The following is a 19,154-nucleotide window of genomic DNA, read 5'->3' as shown; positions in this document are numbered from 1 at the left end:
ACAGTGGGTTGTGGGAAATCACATAACAGTGTCACTTTGGTTCATTCTTTTGTGACCAACTTTTGTGACCACCAATAAATTGCATTTGAAGATAAAACATGTCCTGAGTTATTCCTGCAGTCATATTCCAGTTAAAAAATATGCCCCTTAATTTAAAGAACAATTGTAACAGTGCTTATTGCTAACAGCTGTTATGGCTAACAGTTGTTACAAACTCAGAATTTTTATGGCTGTGGCTCTCATGTTAATTTTCTGGATGTTCAACCCACAATATGTAGAAAATAGCTTATATTAACTGTCAATACACTGTGCAGATCAGAAAGGTTATCATTTTTAGAGAAAGAGGAAAAATTATTCACTGACCTAATGATATGGAATATAATTGAGGTCTGTCAAAAAGTAACACTGCCTTCTAGAACAGTAAGTTACACTTTCCCTCCTGCTGGTTGGCCTTTTCACTAATGCTGAGAACACGGCGGGTTGTCCACAATTAGCTGTGGACATCCTACATGATTAGTGGCTATTAGCTCACTGAACTGTGTCCACCCAAAGCCTAGTAATATCAGAGCTAACAATGGTGCAAAGCAGTGAGAGGAAATATTTTGGTGATGCAGACCAACTGCTGCCCTGTTATCACCTGGGCTAACTGTGCAAACCTCATGGAAGACCATGGTGACGGCTTGTCATGATGAACAAATGTGGTGAGATTTTCACAACAGATACACACTGAATATACGTGTTCCAAAAAGCTTTGAGATTGATTTGCTGGTCGTTTGGGTGGTGAGTCCCATCACTTATGCCCAACATTATTTTCTCAGTATGCTCTTGATTCAGGTTTAATTTATTCATATTCATCGTATTTATGGATATGGATAGGTTTGTTGAGGGTGAGATCCACAAAACCAAAGTATTACTTAAGAAAACTAAAGCTATTTCACAAAATCCTTTAGGGTGGTTTAAGTATCATTTCGTCCACATTCTGTCTGTGGTCTTGTTATTATTCCGAAAGCAAGTGTGGGAAATCATTGTTCATCTGAAGTGTTCTTTTGTGGCTAATATATAAAATTACATGTCGACTCTCTGCTTCCGTCTCCTTTCCTCTCTTTTCTTCTCATGGATCTCAAAGCTTCATTTTTTAACCCAATGAATACCTGCTGGCCCTAAATTCCTCATTACATGTGATCCATCATCTTCACACAGAGTGACTGCAATGTGAATTAGATGCCAGCTTAAAAGGACAAGAACACACTTATTTGTGCTCCTATTCCACTGAGAACCTTTACAGGCATAATGAATGCCCACGCCCTTTAACTTGATCCCAAGTCTTGTCCCTTAAAGATAGCTTTTAAAGTGATGAATGCCCTCTTTTCGACAAATGTCATCACAGTTGAGCAACTGCACCGCTCCCTACAAAAGCATGCAGTGAAAAGTGTTAATTTAGTACAAAAGGTGTGTGTGTGTAGGAGTGTGTGTTCAGATGTGAGACTTACGCGGGCACTTCTTGACACAGAACGCTCCATAGGTGTACTTTGCCCCGGGGTTGTGTTCCAGTTGGAAGGTTGTAGGGTTGTAGACAAATGGCTGAGGGCACTGGGTAACACATGCCCCACTGTCATTGAAGTTTGTGCAGGCCTGTAAACAGGCAAGTATTTAGTCATTTGACATTACATATATGAGAGAATCAGAAACACACCTCCTCACTTATACCAGGTATTATTGTAGCACACATACAGGCATGGGGTTTTGGGATTGGTAATGGAATTCTTGATCATACAGGTAAATGTACGTATGTAAATCTTGTGCTTAAGCATGACTTGAGGGTGAAAAAGTCACATTTACGTTTACTACACCAGATCTGAATACCTATTTCCCTCATAACTGTCCATAAGTATATTACTTTTTTCCTATGTGTTGATCACACACAATTGTGTGTTATATTTCTGCTACTATAGTTATATATCATGGTTTTCACAACCAGCAGATCGACCTCAAGAGAGCTACTTTACAAAGCAAAAACTGAAACTCTTACTTTTGGCTGAGTTGGAACTTAATCTGAATGTAAAAATTTTATGGTAGGTTTAAGTTTATAATTCTGTACATTCAGGCTGAGCTCTTGATAGACATTTTATGTTTCCTTATTAGGGAAGACGGCAAATAACTTACACTTTTTCTTACTTAGCAACAATGTAATTCTGCATCAGATTGTAAGTCAGATCGTAAATTTCAAATAAGTCAATGAGTTGACCTCTTTCATAAACAAGAACAACTGTTTTCTTCCTCTAACTCCCTCTGCTGTCCTGCACTCATGCCATAAGTAATATCAAAACTTTGCTTTAGCATGATGTGTATTGGATTTTATCTCTACACCATTACACACCAATCAATGTCAAATTGGTGGATGTAATATGATCTAATACTCATATCTATAAATGTGATAAGAGACAAATAAGACTTTGGTCCCCCGTGTAGAGAGTACTTGAAAGACTTCCTGATTTATCAGGCAGAGGAGCTCAATTTGTCAGGAACTGCAAAACCAGTTCAACATGCAGAGGGGTGATTGTAAATCTGATAAAGCATACAACAAAAAGCTAGGATGGATGGTCTATATTTATCAGGGATACCCATGTCAGTAAGAAAAGATAAATAGAATGTCATCAAGAGATATTTGCTATATAAATTACATTTAAAGGCAAATATATGAAAATGTAAGAAAGAAATTTTTCAAATCTTTCACAAAAAAAAAGGGAAAAGTCTCGAGTACAAAACAGAAAACGTTAATTTGGTTAGCACATATCACCAGGAATATGAACAACTGTTTTTTTGTTTTGAAGTTTGTTGTGTATGTCCACTTACAAAGCAGTCTGTGTCTTTTGGGCCATAGCAGCCACCTGCACACTCACGATGGCAGCAGTCACTAACATAGGGACCAAAGCAGCGGCCGTCGCACTGTTCGGCACATACAGTCTTAGTTACTGTGAATCAAAGATGTGGAAAAGACAAACAGAAACAGAAAATTAGTTTCACATAACATGTTACCACATCTCAAAGTTAATAGGAAGGCATTGAGGAATTATCTGATTAATGTTTAAAGAAAGCAAAAGTCCAAATAGGTGAAGTGAAATGGAAGAATGAACAAACTGAAATAAAAAGAAGAGACAAATTCTAAAGAAAAAAAAAGAAGCGTGGTGGTGTATGCATATGTATTTATGCACTTTGCTAAGAACCTCTAAATACAACCCAGTGCAATAAATTACTTTCATAAGTCAAAAAATTAGTTAAATATGTTCTACCTGTGCACTGTGTCCAACCAAAAATTTCAGTATACATATACCTGTTCTGAAATGCTGCAGAGTCTGAAACATCGCTAAGCAAAAGGTACCACCAAGCAAGCAGCACCAAAAAGACCAATGAGCTCTCCACACAAAGACAAAGTTGGAGAAATTCAAATAGAAATTGAGTTGAAAACAGTTCAAACCATAAAATTGATCATTTCAAAATAATATGGAAAGGACATATAGAAGAATATGGCTAGACAGAGCCCTCCACTAAAACTCACAGACCGAGTAAGGAGCGTGTTAATCAGAGATGCAACAAACCCTCAAGGAACTGGAAAGCTCCACAGAGGAGACTGGTGTATCTGTCCATAGGACAGCTATAAGCCATGCACTCTACAGAGCTGAGCTTTATGAAGGAGTGGCAAGAAAAAATCATTGCTTAAAGAAAAGATTGACATGTGGAAGAATTCCATATTATATGGAAGAATGTTATCTGTTCATATGAGACTAGGATTGAATTTTTTGACCACATAAGGAAAATGCTATGCTGTATGCTAACGCAACAACTCTAATCACCACAGTGCATATTCAATCTTCCAGTGATTTGAGACTTGGATGGAGGTTCACCTTACAGCAGGACAATGACCATCAGCATACTGTAAAGCACCATTCAGGTGATTTAAGGGAAAATGTTTAAATGTGTTGGTATGGCCTTGTAAAAGCCCAAACTTCAATCCAACTGAGAATCTGTGGCACGACAACCCAAACAACTTGAAGTAGCTCAGCAATTTTGCTTTGAAGGATGGTTGAAAATCCAAGCGTTCCAAGCCAGAGACGTACCAACAGAGACCTGCCGCTGTAACTGATCCACATGCGGTTTTACATAAAAATGACTTTGACAGAGGTGAATACATATGCACACAACTCTTTTCTTATTTTGTTGTCTGTTGTTTATTTGTTTGTTTTTTTCATTTCACATCACCAATTTGGATTTTTTTCTATATTATTTTTTTCATAAAAAATTTCTAAAAATATCCATTGATGTTACAGGTTGTAACACTAAAAAAATGCAATGGAGGTGAATGCCAATGGGGGTCAATACAGTTGCAAACAACTCTATATGTATATATATATATATATATATACATATGTGTGTGTACATGTTTATATAATTTATTTGATAATAACAAAAGTGAAAGTAGCTCAATTTGTCAGCATCTGCTCCATTACATGCTGTAGGTACAGCTCTTTGACTGAACTGAATTGGACACAATTAGATACAACTAAATGCAACTAGATATGGGGCGGAGTGCTGAATGGTCAGCCACAATGTTCTAGTATTTGTATGGTAAAGGCTGGGGGTGTGGTTGTTTCCATGCATCAAGTTGAACTAAGGTTAAGCATTTTGCAACCTGTCAGCTATCTTCAATCATGTTTTCATCTCATGCATGTGTTCCTGATGGTCTCTAGCTGGTTGTGAGAGAGATGAAGCATTTGCTATCTGACTGAGTGCAGAGCTGTCATACTGGACATCTGTCCACCTCTTCCACACATGCCTTTTGCAGTCATATGGACTGCCATATGCCCATGTGCTTCACTTCTTAGCAATCATATGTGAATGTAGGTTGGATGTATTGACAAAAACGACAGCTGTTAAGAGAACAGCTCATGTGTCAGCTGTGCAATTCATGTGTGAGAACAAGCAAAATGAGTTTTTTTGAAGCTACAGTGTCTTTCATAACTTTTTTTTTGAGCGGGGAAAGAAAGTTCCAATGGCATGACGAGTGCGACCTCTTCTGTGTCCACGTACGTGTTGAGCTTGTCACTCAACAGAGGAATTCTCATTTCAAGATTTGCTCTGCTACTGTTTATATAAAATATTCAATCTTCAATTCGCACAGATCAGAAATTTAATGTAAATCATGCGAGTTTAAACTTCAGTCTTAACTGCAAATGCAACCCAGCCTGGAAAATCAGGATTCAGTCAATTTTCCATTTCACAATAACTGTGCTCTGATATCTCATTATCCAACTTCTTTGAGCATAAAACTGTCGTCCTTAGCATTTTAAATGAGAAAATACAATGATGAAGGAAAACTGGTCAACTTGTAACTTGCTCAGGTATAATCTAATTATTACATGGCATAATTGAGATTGTTTATTGTAACTTACTGTGAGGAGTAATAAAATAATATACAGCATTACAAACCCAAAGCAGTTGAGGGAGGCAGCATTTATTTTTTTGATGTAGGTTATTTTTAGGTGGAGGCTTTGTTTCTTTTTCAGCACTGTTTTGACGAGATACTATCAGTGTGATAGATACAAGTCATAGACAAGGTGCTGAATAAACATGCAAGCTCACATGCACACTTCACCCCACGCCTAACGTACCATCAGCAGCATTCCATTAACTGTGCCAGGGCTAAAATGAAACGGTCTGCTTTATTCAAAAAACACTCTGTCAAATAAATGACCTTGCAAGAAAAAGACGCAATACTGTTTATCAATTTGGCTTTAAAACTTTCACTTCAAGAAAAAGAAGGAAAAAAAAAAGCCTGGTGACAACAAATGCAGAAGGAATCCATCTCATGAAATATGCCTGGAAGCTTCCATTTGAACAAGCTGTGGACAGCAGCATCAGTCATGGGAGCCACTGCTCCTCGGTTCCCATTTACAAGAATGAAAATTTCCTTTTCCACTTCTGTTTTGTAAAAGAACTTCATAGATAAAATAAATTCATATATCTTTTCCTTTGTAGAAACATTTGTCATACTTTTTAAAAATATTCTATTCATTTCATTATCATCTATACAAATGCAACAGATGGGAAATGGCAAAAATTGCCAATATTTTGTATAAGGGTGTCTTTTTACTATGTTTAATTACATTTTTTTTGTTTGTTTGTTTTGATAAAGCTTGATTTGTTATATGAAATAAATGTCTCTTGGATATAGAAGGAATACTTCAGTAACACATATCCCCCGCTGTAAAGTCTTGAAAAGCTGCAGCTAAAAGTCTATACTTTCATATTTGGAGTAAATTTGATTGCATGTCAACTACATCAACTTCTATTAGTGAAAAAAAAAGGATTTTATTCAGCCATTCAGATTTATAAATAATAAATACTATGCTTAATGCCACTCATAGGAATAGTGTTGCTTATTAATGCACTTGATGTCAATTTGCATTTTAGCAGTGGTTTATTATATGGATGTCATTGGTAGAAAAAAAAACAATATTCTGGTGCTGTGAAACTTAGATCTTTTATCCAGTCCAAGAAGAAAGTGTCTCCAAATGATGCTGCTTGCTGTCCAGCTAATAGAACAGATGCATTCTGCACTTGATGGCACAAGGAATATCACATATGATCACAGATTTATCAGTTTTAAGCTCCAACAATGCCTCACTCCAAGAGAAAGAATGAATTTGATCAATGCATGTAATAAAAAATAATTTGAACACAACTAAGAAAGATAATTTCTCCAGGGATTAGTAAAACCAATAGCTTACAGAGAGCTAATGCAAAAAAATACATTTGCAGACTGGACAGAAGCACAACTCTAAATGAATGACTTTCAGCATGGTTACAGTTGAGTTGAGCTATGTTTACAGCTCAATATGACCATATAAATGGACCACCATCCTTGTCCCAGTATACATGCATGGAAGTGGAAGTGGTTACTGCCTAAAGTGATATGGACAATGTGAGAAAATCTAAATATTCTATTAACTTTCTTTGTAGGAAAACATTATACTAGTATGTTTAGACAAAATCACAGCACAGGTGTCTTTAAGTTCATTGAATGTTGATTTTGTTAGATGATGCTGCATATCCAAAACCACAACTTCTTTGGAGCAGAGCAAAAGTTTGGAAATGTTTTAAGCAACAGCAATTTTATGTTATGTCTTCATATGACAGGGATTTTTGTCACTGTCAGGACTATAAGACTACCACTATTCAGAATATCAAAAGGCAGAAAATAATTCTCACCGCGCAATTATATGCAATTTTCATCCAAGAGGACTTTGTATAGTTTCCCATCCGACTCAGTACATTTCTTCAGCAGTACTTCATTGCCTTCCGAACTCTACATTTGTTTTCACTTGCTGTCTGCTTTCTTATTTGAGTTTAGACATTTAAAACTAGTTGTTAAGGAAATTATAATGCGTGCTTAGCTTTGAATAGAAAACAAGGATGAAACATCTGGCATGTCGCTTGCAAGAGACCATGGTAGAAGTGGACATGAGACCCAAAGCTAGAGATCATTTGTCGTCTTTTACCATAATGGAACACATCATTTATTGTAAATTATCTCTTATGACGCAAATGCAATTAAACTTTAACACAGACTGTTCTATTTACAGTCCAATGAGTGTCCCAGTAACGTAGAATGGCCCAATCAGTGCAAAAAAGCTGTGCTAACCTACATAATAAGGCACAGACAGGCTTCACCCAGGATTCAAACCAGGATCTCTCTTGCTGTGAGTCGATCGTACAAACTACCACACTACTGTGCAGTCCCTATCTGAATATAGTTGTGTGCAGAGTTACACCTCTCATGCTGAAGTTTTATGTTGCACCTTCTTGGAAATATAAACAGATAACTAATCTACCTCTAAATTGTGAGAATACCTTCCCTCACGTAACATCTGTGGTACTTAAGTATGATTTGTTTTTTGGATTTATCAATTTCTCTTTATTAACTGCATTATATTGCTGATCTGGAGACAACTGAATAATCATACATGGAAATATAACGTAAGACATTAAGAAAACTGTGTCATTGCTACTTAATGATTCTAGGAATTTTAGCAGAACAATATTATCAAATAAATGGAAATGAGGAAAGACCAGGGTGAATCATGACATCATCCACAAATGAACAGACGACTAGGCAGAGATAACAGTTAACTAATGGTAAGAAAACTGAGCTGTGACATATCTGGGCCTGGTCAGTGACGTTTTGTAAACTTTTCAGTTGTTTCCTCAATATCTTAATGAGATCAAGACCGTAGAGCAAATATCACATGCCAGATTTGAAGACAAAGATGATGTGGTCAACATATGGAGTGATGGAGGAAGGAGAGAAAATTGAAGGTGCGGGGAGTGCAATCAATATTTAATATAGCGGGAAGAAGCAATATGCAAATTTAAGAGAAAAAAAAGAGTATGTTTTCATCTATTCATTTATTTATGTATCTATCTTTTTTAAAAGCTAATCTGCAAGATGTTTTCCAGACAGATATAATCAGTCAATCAATTACATATTTTTTTTGTCCTTAAATTGTTGCTATCAGTTTACCAGAGTCTTTACATGGAATGTTGAACATGTTTTTGTAAGGAAAAATGAGATGTACCCACTCTTGCAGACCTGAGTGCAGCACCTTAAGTGAAAACTAGCTTCAGGACTCGTAATGAATGTTGTGTTCATGTCAATGCCAATAGAAGTAGGCCATACTTATGACTACTCGCAAGATAGCCATTTGACATGGGACTGAATGCAAATTGTACACTTTATCATTGTACTGAAAGACAAAATATTTCCATTCAACAAAGTGTTGCTATGCAATTAATGACTTACTATTAAGTTTTAATACAAGACCTGGAAGTTCATTTTAGGGAAGGCTTACATTATGAAGCATATGTAGAAAACCTTTGTTTTCTTTTCTAAATTCCAAACCAAATAGATAAATGTAATGTTGTTATGTCATATTTTTTTTTTGTATCCCCAGATCGGGCAGCATGCCTTCACAGAAATAAGGTTCCTGGTTCAAACCTCGGTTAGAGCTTTTTAATGTGGAGTTCTTTCTGTGTTTATGTAGATTTTCTCACAAGATCCAGTTGTCTCCAACAGTCTAAAGTTTTTTTTCTTTATTCCTTTCATTCTTTAATTATTCTAAATTGTCCATAGGTGTATGGTTGCCTATCACCTAATGGCCAATAGAATAGGATTCAGACCTCTGAAGACCCATAGAAAGAAAAATAAATGGGTAAAAAAAATAGATGGGTGGAAACTGGAGCACAGCATACTCCCTAGTAGGCCAATAGTAATTAACAAGATTAACTATGGCCATTAAGTGGTCTCATAGTGTGTCCCACTAGAGCTGCAGATATGACAAGATAAACTTTACAGCCAAAATATGAGAACTGTTTCAGGTTTGGATTTATCAGAGAGAAACTGAATAAAGACAAATGGAATATGTGTGTTCAGTGACAGTTCTACTGATTTTACGTGATCATTGTTTATTATGTGAGACACAAGCATTACAGAATAATGCCTGTGTAGTTTGCATAACGTCATTAGTCATTCCACCAAAAAAGAATTTGGAAACTTAGACAGCATTACCAGTTACAGTCACATGAATGCTAAATGTCACCTTTGAGCCTTTGACCTCAGTGAGCTTCTAACACTATAATAAGTAAATGCAGTTGAATTACTACTCTGAGAGTAACCAATGTTTCTAACAATCACACAATTTAATAAAACCGCAACAGTGTTTTGTTTTGTGCTTTTAAATTCTATGGCACATAAATTGACTGTATGGATGTGACTGATGTGATGTCATACATTAGTTATTGGTTTTGTATCTTAAGTTTCGGATTCCGCCATTCATTTTAGATTTCTTTGGAGCCGTACGTTACAGAAGCAGTACTAAGTTACTAGTTAAGGCTTGGTGGTTTAGTAAGTGGGGTGCAACCACACTTCCCATTCACTGTGATAATAATAAAAATGCTGTATTGTATTACATTAAAGAAAACATTTTTAAAATAATCCTTTAACGGTATGTTAGTCTATTTGACCAAAGAACAAGTATTGGCTGGAATAAACAGAAAAATATGTAAATAGATAAAATAGTGCCATTCAAAACATACAAAATTATCTGAGAACAATATATAAAAATAAACAACAAATCATATATATTCATAAATTATATACATCGGTCACTCCTATAACCTCCAAGGCATGTCAGTCAAACAAGCCATGCTCCCAAACAGGGTCTCGTGGTGCATCTTAATCTCAAAATAGCAATGTACTTACAGCTTTGACACTGGTCCTCCTTGGGGCCCCAGCAACGGCCGTTACAGGAACGATGGCACTTTTGACCTGCACACAAGTTCATGAAAAGAGGTGATTTGCATTTTAAAAGGTAACTTCATAAAATGCAATCAGAGGTATCCAAAAATGTCTGCTAAACCTTACTATAGTCCAAATACCCAAAAGTTGAGTGTGTTTCCAAGTACTTCAGTGAAGGCCAATCTAAACCAAAGAGTGAGCAAAACTGCGACAGGTCCTGTGGTTTGTTTTTGAAAACACCTACTGTGAGTCTATGTTATTTAATTATTTGTACGTGTTCTTAAGATTCAGCCCTTCAATACAAGGGCATTTTGAACACTTATCTGTGAGTGCTTGATGATTATTGTAATTAAAACCTAAGATAACAAGCACAGTCTGCAAGAAAAGCAGTTTCTAAGACTGAAGTGTAGTTAATTTTATGACCAAATGAGATGATTATATTTTTACTAATCAGGGTAATCTAAAGTTTCAAAACTTGTAATGAAAATTATTATTTTTTCAAGTATTCTTATTTTAATGCAAGTAAGCTTATGACCCTGATAAAATCCTGCATGCCCGTAAGTGGTCCGTGATGGTCCACAAAAAAAAAGAAAGAACTCAAATAGCTTTGGCAGAAGCTGCTTTGTGAGAGTAAGATTATTTTGGAATTCTTCTTGGCACATATCAGGTTGAGAAAAAAAGCAGCAGAGAAACAGAAATGAATATCATACCCTCAGAGTTGTAGCCACCACCCTTTCATGGTTTTTTGAGGACTTAATTAACTGTCCAGTAACTGACTGAGAGGAGAAAGGAACTGAGTCTGGATAAGTGCAAAAGTGCTGTCCTCTATCCATTAGCCTCTCCAGAAGAGAGCTATTAGCATCAGACTGAGTCTATAGCCCAATGTGAACCTCTTTGTGTTCTGCCCTGCTCTTCTTCCTCATTTATGAGCCTTTTTATTACACATTTCATGTCTTTCGCCATCACTCCATCCCTCAATATTACCCCCTGCTACGCGTGCCTATTTATTTCCCTCCGTCTCTGTCTATTGTTGTTTTTTCTAAGCATTTTTTTGGCCAATATGTTCCCTTCAGTCTGGGACTTGGACAACATTCAAGGCAGAGGTTGACAGTCTTTACCATATGAAAAAGAAGCATAACAAATTGCTTGATATCATAAATGTCATCCAGTCGTAAATAGTTGACAGACAGGGCAAAGTATGCAGAACCTCTCATATTCCTAGTTATATTTTTGCACTAAGAGGCAGGTGTCAAATAAAGTCAAGCTAAACAAATTTTGTTCACATTCCTAGACCTTCACTATCTCAACTTCAAAATTGTTAGTGACCTAGAATGAATGTTTCCCACCTCTTTTTCCTGCACCATTATATCTAACAGATTTCTTTAAATAGAGCTCCTGAGGGTGGAAATGCAGCCACACTGGTGCTGGTTTGAGGTAAACCATGTGAGTATGATGTTAGGAGGTTTCATACAGGTAGCGATTTTGAACTGTGTAATGCTTTTCAAAAGAAACTCATAAACAGAACATAACTATTGCACAAAGAATTCACAGGCAATATCAATGCAAAACATGTGTGACCCTAAAGAATGAAATAGAGATTATGTTCTCAATGGTGGATTACAAGTTTGGAGACCCTTGATCTTTGGTGGTGGCAGAGGACTTGCACCGGAGACGGGGTCGATCCCAGGCTAACAGGGCTGCAGGGAGGAGGGTGATTGAGCAGAATATCAATGCCATTAGTTGTTAATATGCATCTGAAGCCACTAGCAAGTAATGTGAGAAGATATCCAAGGGCATATGCTTACTGTCTTTTTTATTTTGTTTCATAAAATGAAAAAATAAACAAAGGATTTACGTGTCAGGCAACTTGAAGACCAAATCAATTGACACAATAACAAAAGGAAAAGTGTTGTGAACAGAACAGAAATGAGTCAATGAGGTGACTAAATTTATTCTAACTTCACTGACAACCACATCAACCATCATCTCCTACTCCCTGACAGATTAAGTATATTTATTTCAGTCTAATAAATTCCATCATAACTCAGTGTGTTCATTGTCTTCCAGCTGGCTACAGTGGGACATTAAAGTGATTTGAACAAGCAGTCATTGTGAATTGTTATTGTAAGAAGAGCAACATAATGGGGCCAAGGGGTGACGTTTTGATGACAATGGTTAGCTGCTCACACATAGCCACTCATCAGGAGTGAAAGAAACAGGTTAAGATGGGCATCTCTTTTAGACCATTCCTCTTGTCACGACTCACAGGCACTGCTCACTGTGTGAGAGGCCTCTGCAAGGGCTGATGTCATGGTTGTGGGTATAAACTAGGGTTCTGAATGTGCCCACAGTCCTGTGAAACTGAACTTCAAGGGCCATACACATAAACAATGTGTACACACAAAAAGCAAGCACACGCCTTCCGCTATGTGTAAACTGGTATTTTTAAAAGGAAGGATGTGTAAGGAGAATGTGTGCACATTAAATTTTCTCTTAAACTTGCATAATATACATGTTTCTAGAGAAACTTAACCCTGACATAGTGAGGTATAAATGGAAAAAATAGAAGAAAAAAACTGACAAAATTCGAAGTTTCAATCAAAAATGCATATTTTCATGAGAATAGTGATTATTTGTTCTTATTTGTACGCTTATTTTTTCTATCATACTCCAAATTAAATCTGAGTGTGATAAATAAATGCTGTGTTACAGTGTCCTGATTTCCTGGCACAAGATTGATTCATGCACTGCTGTAGGCTTCCAACATGCGATTCTCCAACTGTATAACTGTAACCCTAACCCAAAGTTTTGATTCTGATGTGCTTTTTGTTCACTTGTTTGTTATTTGACCATGTCTTTGTCTTTTGCTCTGAACACACAAGGTACTTGCTTCTATTACTATTTTCCATTCAGTTTTTGTTCAGCTCATGATTCCTTAAACAAAAAAAATAAACCATAATTACTTTCTCTAACTCTCTGATATTTGTCTCAGGTTCATATTTGGGATTTGTTCATTTTCTTTGCTGTTGCTTTCATTATCGTATCTATTTACTGCAGCTGTGGTGCAAACAATGTTCATATGTGCAGATGACTAATCTGGGGAGTTTTTTCATTTACATAAAACAATATGTCTGTACAAGTGTGTGTGTCTAGTTTCCAAAGGTCTAGGATTTATAAAATACTATATGTATGAAAGATTTCATAAAAAAATTAAGTAAAAGCTACATTTCTGCAGTGTATACCCGTAAATTTAGAAATAAAACTACACACAAATTTTTGTATGTGACCCTGGAAAGTTTCATGTACAACTAGTTCTCATGAGTCATCAAATCTGTGCTTATCCGCTGACTTTATTGGTTGAGAATTATATAAATATGATGGGAAGTGGGAGAAACTCATGGGTCAAAAGAAAAAAGAAAAAAAGAAGCAAAAACATCCCCCACAGAAAAAAAAAGACCCAAAAAATATGGTTAGAATTTACTGGAACTCAGTGACCTTTTTGTCCAACTAATCTCAAGAATTGTGTAAGTGCTTAAATCAATTAAAAGAAATTAAAAGAAAAAAACCACAACAAAGGGATATAAACTAACTGATATCAATGTAATGGTGCCTGATGTAGGTTTCATTGAGTCTGAAGCCTTCAAGTTTAACCAACTGGAAAACCACTTGGACAGCAGTGAGCCGAGCTCTGCAGAGCACTCACAATCTCTGCTTGATATCAGCAGTTTCAGGCTAGGTTCAAACTGAACAGATCATGAGAATTCAGTTGCCAACAGTTGGCAGTCAAGTTCTATTGACTTCTGGGTTATATAGGTTTTGCAACAAAAGGGAAAAAAAATATATATATATACACCCATGGTTCTGCTGCATTGATGTCTCTGAACAATCCATAAAGCATCCAACAGTATTATTGAAGTGCAGTGCAATGTCAATGCTTTACCCTATTAACCCACAGAGTTACTGTGCAACACCTGGGAGATCAAACTTGCATTGTGCAGCTTCCAGGTGTGAATGAATGAAAAGCGTGGGATATGAGGCTTCTGAAACACACCGCATTGCTCTCAGAGTCACTGGTCAGCCCTCAAAAAACACAGTTAATATCACAGTACATGTGCTTGTTGGGTTACTTACATGTGACACTGCTGTTGGCCGGCACCACTACAGGGTGGAGACGTGGATTCTTGACAATATCTTGCCAATGGATTGTGTCTGCATGGCAGAGGAACTTGTTCTGGTCAACATACACACCTCCACTAAGAATCTCTGCAGGAAAGAGCAAGATTAGACAGTCAGAACAAATGCACACAGTAGTTTCTGGGTGTTTACTTGTTTTTGTCAGAAAGATGCAACAAATTCAGTACTCATGTTACCATGAATTGACAGCAAGGTGAGCAGCACACTGTATGGATCATGAACGACTGGCATGATCAAAGCGACAAACATGCTAAAGGACAATAATAGATCATTTTTTGTCACTTTTCTCTCCATCAGAGGAGAAAAAGGGACGGTAGTTTTGTGAGGAATGTGAACAGTAAATCTTACATCACGTAGTTTATAGATGATTATCGTCATGAGCCAACCAGAACAAAGTTGTGTTAAAATGCTTCAAAACTTTTCCCCAAACTTTTGTTTTCACCATCTTTTTTTAATTCATGCTGTGAACAGACAGAATCAATTATCCCATGCTACTACCACAGCACTAAATCCATCTGGGATTTAAGCCCAGTAGGTCTGATAAGTTTGTAATTATATATTTCATCAAGGATGATGATGTGCCACACCATCATAATGTGCAATGGCTTGTCAAACCAATGATCGTCAAGCTTTGAGGGAAAATTGATTCTTTTGCCACACACAGAGACACACTGGTTGGATACAGAGGGTGGTTCAGATTATTGTTGTCCAGGAGTTTAGAGAATGCTTAATCCTTTCTGATGTGAGGGAGAAAGGGTAGCAAAGAAAAAGAGAGAGACAAAAATACATTGCAGAAAACCACAGAGACATGAAAAGTGAGAAAGAAAGACAAAGGAAAGCCCAGTGGCAGATTTGCATTATTTACAGAGCTTGCAAGTTCTCTATCTCCATACAAACAGATTACTGACACAGGGCTGAAAGGGATGAGACATATAATCATACATGAGGTGTCCCGCCAGCACTGCACAGAGTCGGCCAAATACAATATTGTTCAACAAAGTCTCGATTAAATGATTCTTCTTGGATAATAGGTTATACTAGTATACCTACACAGCCACCATTCCCCAACTTCAGTGATACCTCTCCCCCTTTCTGCATGTGTGGAGGGTATAGGAAGAGAAATTAATCCTGATTCTCACCACAGGAGGAATATCTCTCGTCTAAGAGAAGGCCATGTCTGAAAATCAAATTGTTTTCACAATAGGATGCTGCCAGCAAAGTAGGGCAATGGAGAAACCAACAGACAAAGCAAAGCAGTTATTATGACAAAAATGCCAGCAGGACTTCTCAATCTTGCTCCAGTGTGAATACACGTAATGTCCATCCCCCAAGAACTATCATTATTTATCCTGGCTGGTTGCTTTCTAATTGGAGTCAAAATATATAAAATTTTGCTGTAAACATATTCGAGTCATGAGTGATAATGAGTTAATGTGAACAAAATTTTAGGGGGAAAAGGGGCTTTTGTTTTGCACAAGACCTGCTGATAAACAAAGAACACATACAATAAATCAACCAGGACTCCTACAATGAAATTAGTCACAAATTGACAACAACTTTACTTTACTGTATTCCATTGTTCAATATTTACATACATGACCATCAGTTTATTAAGCACCAAACAAGATATTTGGGGTCAGTGGAGTGGTGTGGTGGGCTTGATGCTACCTTTCATCCGAGAGACTGTCACAATGCACATTTACCCTAAATATACATAAAGACTTTTTTATTCCCCCCAGAAACAATTTGCGAGGTGCACTCAATAGGCCACTGTTCCAATCGAATGTCAGTTAATGCTCAATAATATAAAATTCCTTGGTGATCATTACTTGAGTGAATTCTCATACTGTGGTAACTTATATGTAACTGAGCTGGTTCGTGGTTTCGTTTTGCATGCTGGTTTTCAGGATTCCACATAGGAATGCAGCCTATGTGTAGGTGTAATTATTGGTCAAGAGAATTACCTATTTTGTTTGTTGCTGTTGTTTTAAAAAGTAACATGGATCATTGGGCCTTGGTTTGCTAATTTCAGTTAACTTTATTGGTTCATGCAGCTATGCCTCAATGAAACACAATACTGCATTTTCAGTATTCCTGCTATGTCCTTGTCACCGTTTCAAGGTGGTCCATTTCATTTGTCAGTGAAATCCCATTACCAATGAAAACCAAGGGGAAGAAATGGTTACATCATCTTCCCTCTCTGTCTTCATTTTTCTCCTGCTGTATTCAGTTCAATTACATTTAAATTCAGTTTTATTTATATAGCCCAAATCGCAACAAATGCCATTTCAAGGCACTTCAAAGATAAAATCCAAATAGAGTCCAATTTATAGCAATACAATCATAATCCAATCAAATAATTTTCATTAAATTCTAGATTGGTCCAATTGGTCCAATAGAGCCAATTCAAGAAAAAGTTGCCTAGCTAAGGAACCAACAGATTGCACCAAAACTTCTCTTTGATCCAATCTGCCATCCTGAGCGTGCACCAGTCAGTCTATGATGTGCCTCTTCAACTCATCTGGATCTGAGATCTTTTTCTTTCTGGGTAAATGAAACCTAACCAATCACTAAGCCATTTCCGGTTGACATCTTCACCACCAACAACAACAAAACTAAGGCATTTGAGAAAGATGGCGAACGAAGAGCAAGATGAAGCTACGTCCCTCTACATTTGTGATGAGCTGGTTATGGCCCAAACACGATGCACAACGGCGCATTCTCCATCGCGTTGTTAGTTTCTTTCTGAGGCAGCGACAACAACAGTAATATTGTATGCTTCGACTTCCGGGGGACGATCGCGGGAAAAAATCTTGAGCATGCGCAGAACGCTCAATCCGATCCACTGTCGTCTACGTGCACGTTCAGTTGGTAATTGGATCGAGTTATCCCGGTGTCTTAATTTGATCGCAAGTAACCCAATCCAATTCGATTTCTTGTCAGATTAAGCCGTCTATATGAACTGAATAACTCAATCTTATTGTAATTTAGCCATTAATCCGATCTGATGGCACGCTTGTAACCGCACTGAGTGAAGGAAATGTCAGATGAGGCAGTAAGGGCCAGTCAGTGGATTTGGATTTGAAGAAGCAACAGTAGCAGGGGGCCCAGCAGGGGGAGCACTTAGGGTAAACAGACTTTTGGGAGAAGCAAGGAAGAAATCCAGGATTTATTTAAGTGGAGAGTGTGGCCCGTGTGAGCCTTTTGAAACCAGGCAGCCATTTCAGGTGAGTTGGCCTGTATGGCCTTTGCTTGGTATTTGCTGGCATTCTTTGCCTTCTGGGGTCTGAGCCGTAATGACGTCATGCGATCTGGTCACGCCGGCGTGATCATAGACCTCAGAGGGTTAGTGACTGTAGGACTGTTTAGGTGAGTTTTCTGCTGAATCTGCTACTATGTCTTGTCCTGCCTCCACCTCTGGACACTCTATACTTTCATTCCCCCCTATCCGAAGCAGGGTTTGAATACCCACCCCGCTATGACTGGTGTGCAGTTGGTGAGAGGCTTGTGGTTGTGGAAGAAAAGATTGTGGTGTGAGGAGCAGTGATGGCTGGCATTAGAGGGGTGACTCTGGGATGCCAGTAATCACTGTCTAACCTCCTGGAGGTGTTGAGAGCCCAACTAGACAAAACACTGATGAAAGGAGGTTCCCACTTGATTACCACAATGACATGTTGGTCAGCACTTCTCACTGGTCTATAGGGATTATTCACCAAGTCTGGTACATTTTCTTTTGTAGCACAAGTTTCTTGTGTTTACTATGAATCCAGGGATTGCTTGAGGTTTTGGAAGTCAAATCAATTAATCAATCAGCTGTTCTTACTTTTGCATATGCATTATTATGCATACACTTTTAAAAAGATGTGGAAAAGAAGCACCCCAGTTACGAGCATGAAATCATTTAAGCAGAAAAGTGTACTAATTGGCATAGAAAAATGTTTTGAAAATCAGTTTTTACAGAAAAAAGCTGAGTAGAAAATCCCAAAGACATACAAAGTAAGGCACAACATGTCTAAAGCTACTGCAGCAGGCTGTCATTAGTGAGAAGCCACTCTATAACAATGTATGGCACACTCACTGTCACAATGAATGACCTTGAACACAGCTCAAAAGGATTCCCCATCCTTGCAATCTTAGTCTTATGGTGCAATGCATGTGGATATAAAATAAATGGCTTGGCAATATGATATAGACAGTACAAGATTCTGGATAACAGTTTAATTGGCTCCTCGTTGCCATCTCATCCATGACAACTATATATCCCATGGCCTCTCTCGTTGAGATATAAATAAAAAACAAATGCACATTGCATAATATCTACTATAGCATGGATTACTAATGCTGGTTTTGCTCCCATTAAAAGGAAATGCTTGCCCTGCACCTTTGCTGGGTGTGCAGCCAGTGGCCACGGGGACATCAGTGGTAAAATCATTTTGTTGATTGTTTAGTGGGTTGAGAAAACATCTCAATTAATTTGTTCACCTTGCAATAACAGCTTATTTTTCTGAACTACCCTATACCACCCTGCCTTTCCCAAGAGCAACTCCAAGCATCTCTGGATGAATGTATGGCTTCAAAGGCACAGCAATCTTCAATATCAGGCTGCATG

At 37.5% G+C, this 19,154-nt stretch overlaps 1 protein-coding gene across 1 annotated transcript in view; it reads right to left on the bottom strand.

The window, feature by feature from the left end:
• Positions 1–19,154, bottom strand: part of LOC140319551 (receptor tyrosine-protein kinase erbB-4-like) — a 277,450-nt gene that overhangs the window by 87,260 nt on the left and 171,036 nt on the right. The window contains exons 4-7 of the mRNA XM_072397222.1: positions 14,483–14,614; positions 10,316–10,381; positions 2,854–2,972; positions 1,491–1,632 (exon numbers count right to left, since the gene is read on the bottom strand). Coding sequence (XP_072253323.1) covers positions 1,491–1,632; positions 2,854–2,972; positions 10,316–10,381; positions 14,483–14,614 — 459 coding nt within the window. The remainder of the gene's footprint in view (positions 1–1,490; positions 1,633–2,853; positions 2,973–10,315; positions 10,382–14,482; positions 14,615–19,154) is intronic.

Source organism: Leuresthes tenuis, unplaced genomic scaffold (genome assembly GCF_036924035.1).
Source record: "Leuresthes tenuis unplaced genomic scaffold, fLeuTen1.0.hap1 SCAF_12, whole genome shotgun sequence".
NCBI lineage: Eukaryota > Metazoa > Chordata > Actinopteri > Atheriniformes > Atherinopsidae > Leuresthes > Leuresthes tenuis.
Note: the sequence above shows the minus strand (reverse complement) of the source record. Positions and strands in the feature narration are given on the sequence as shown.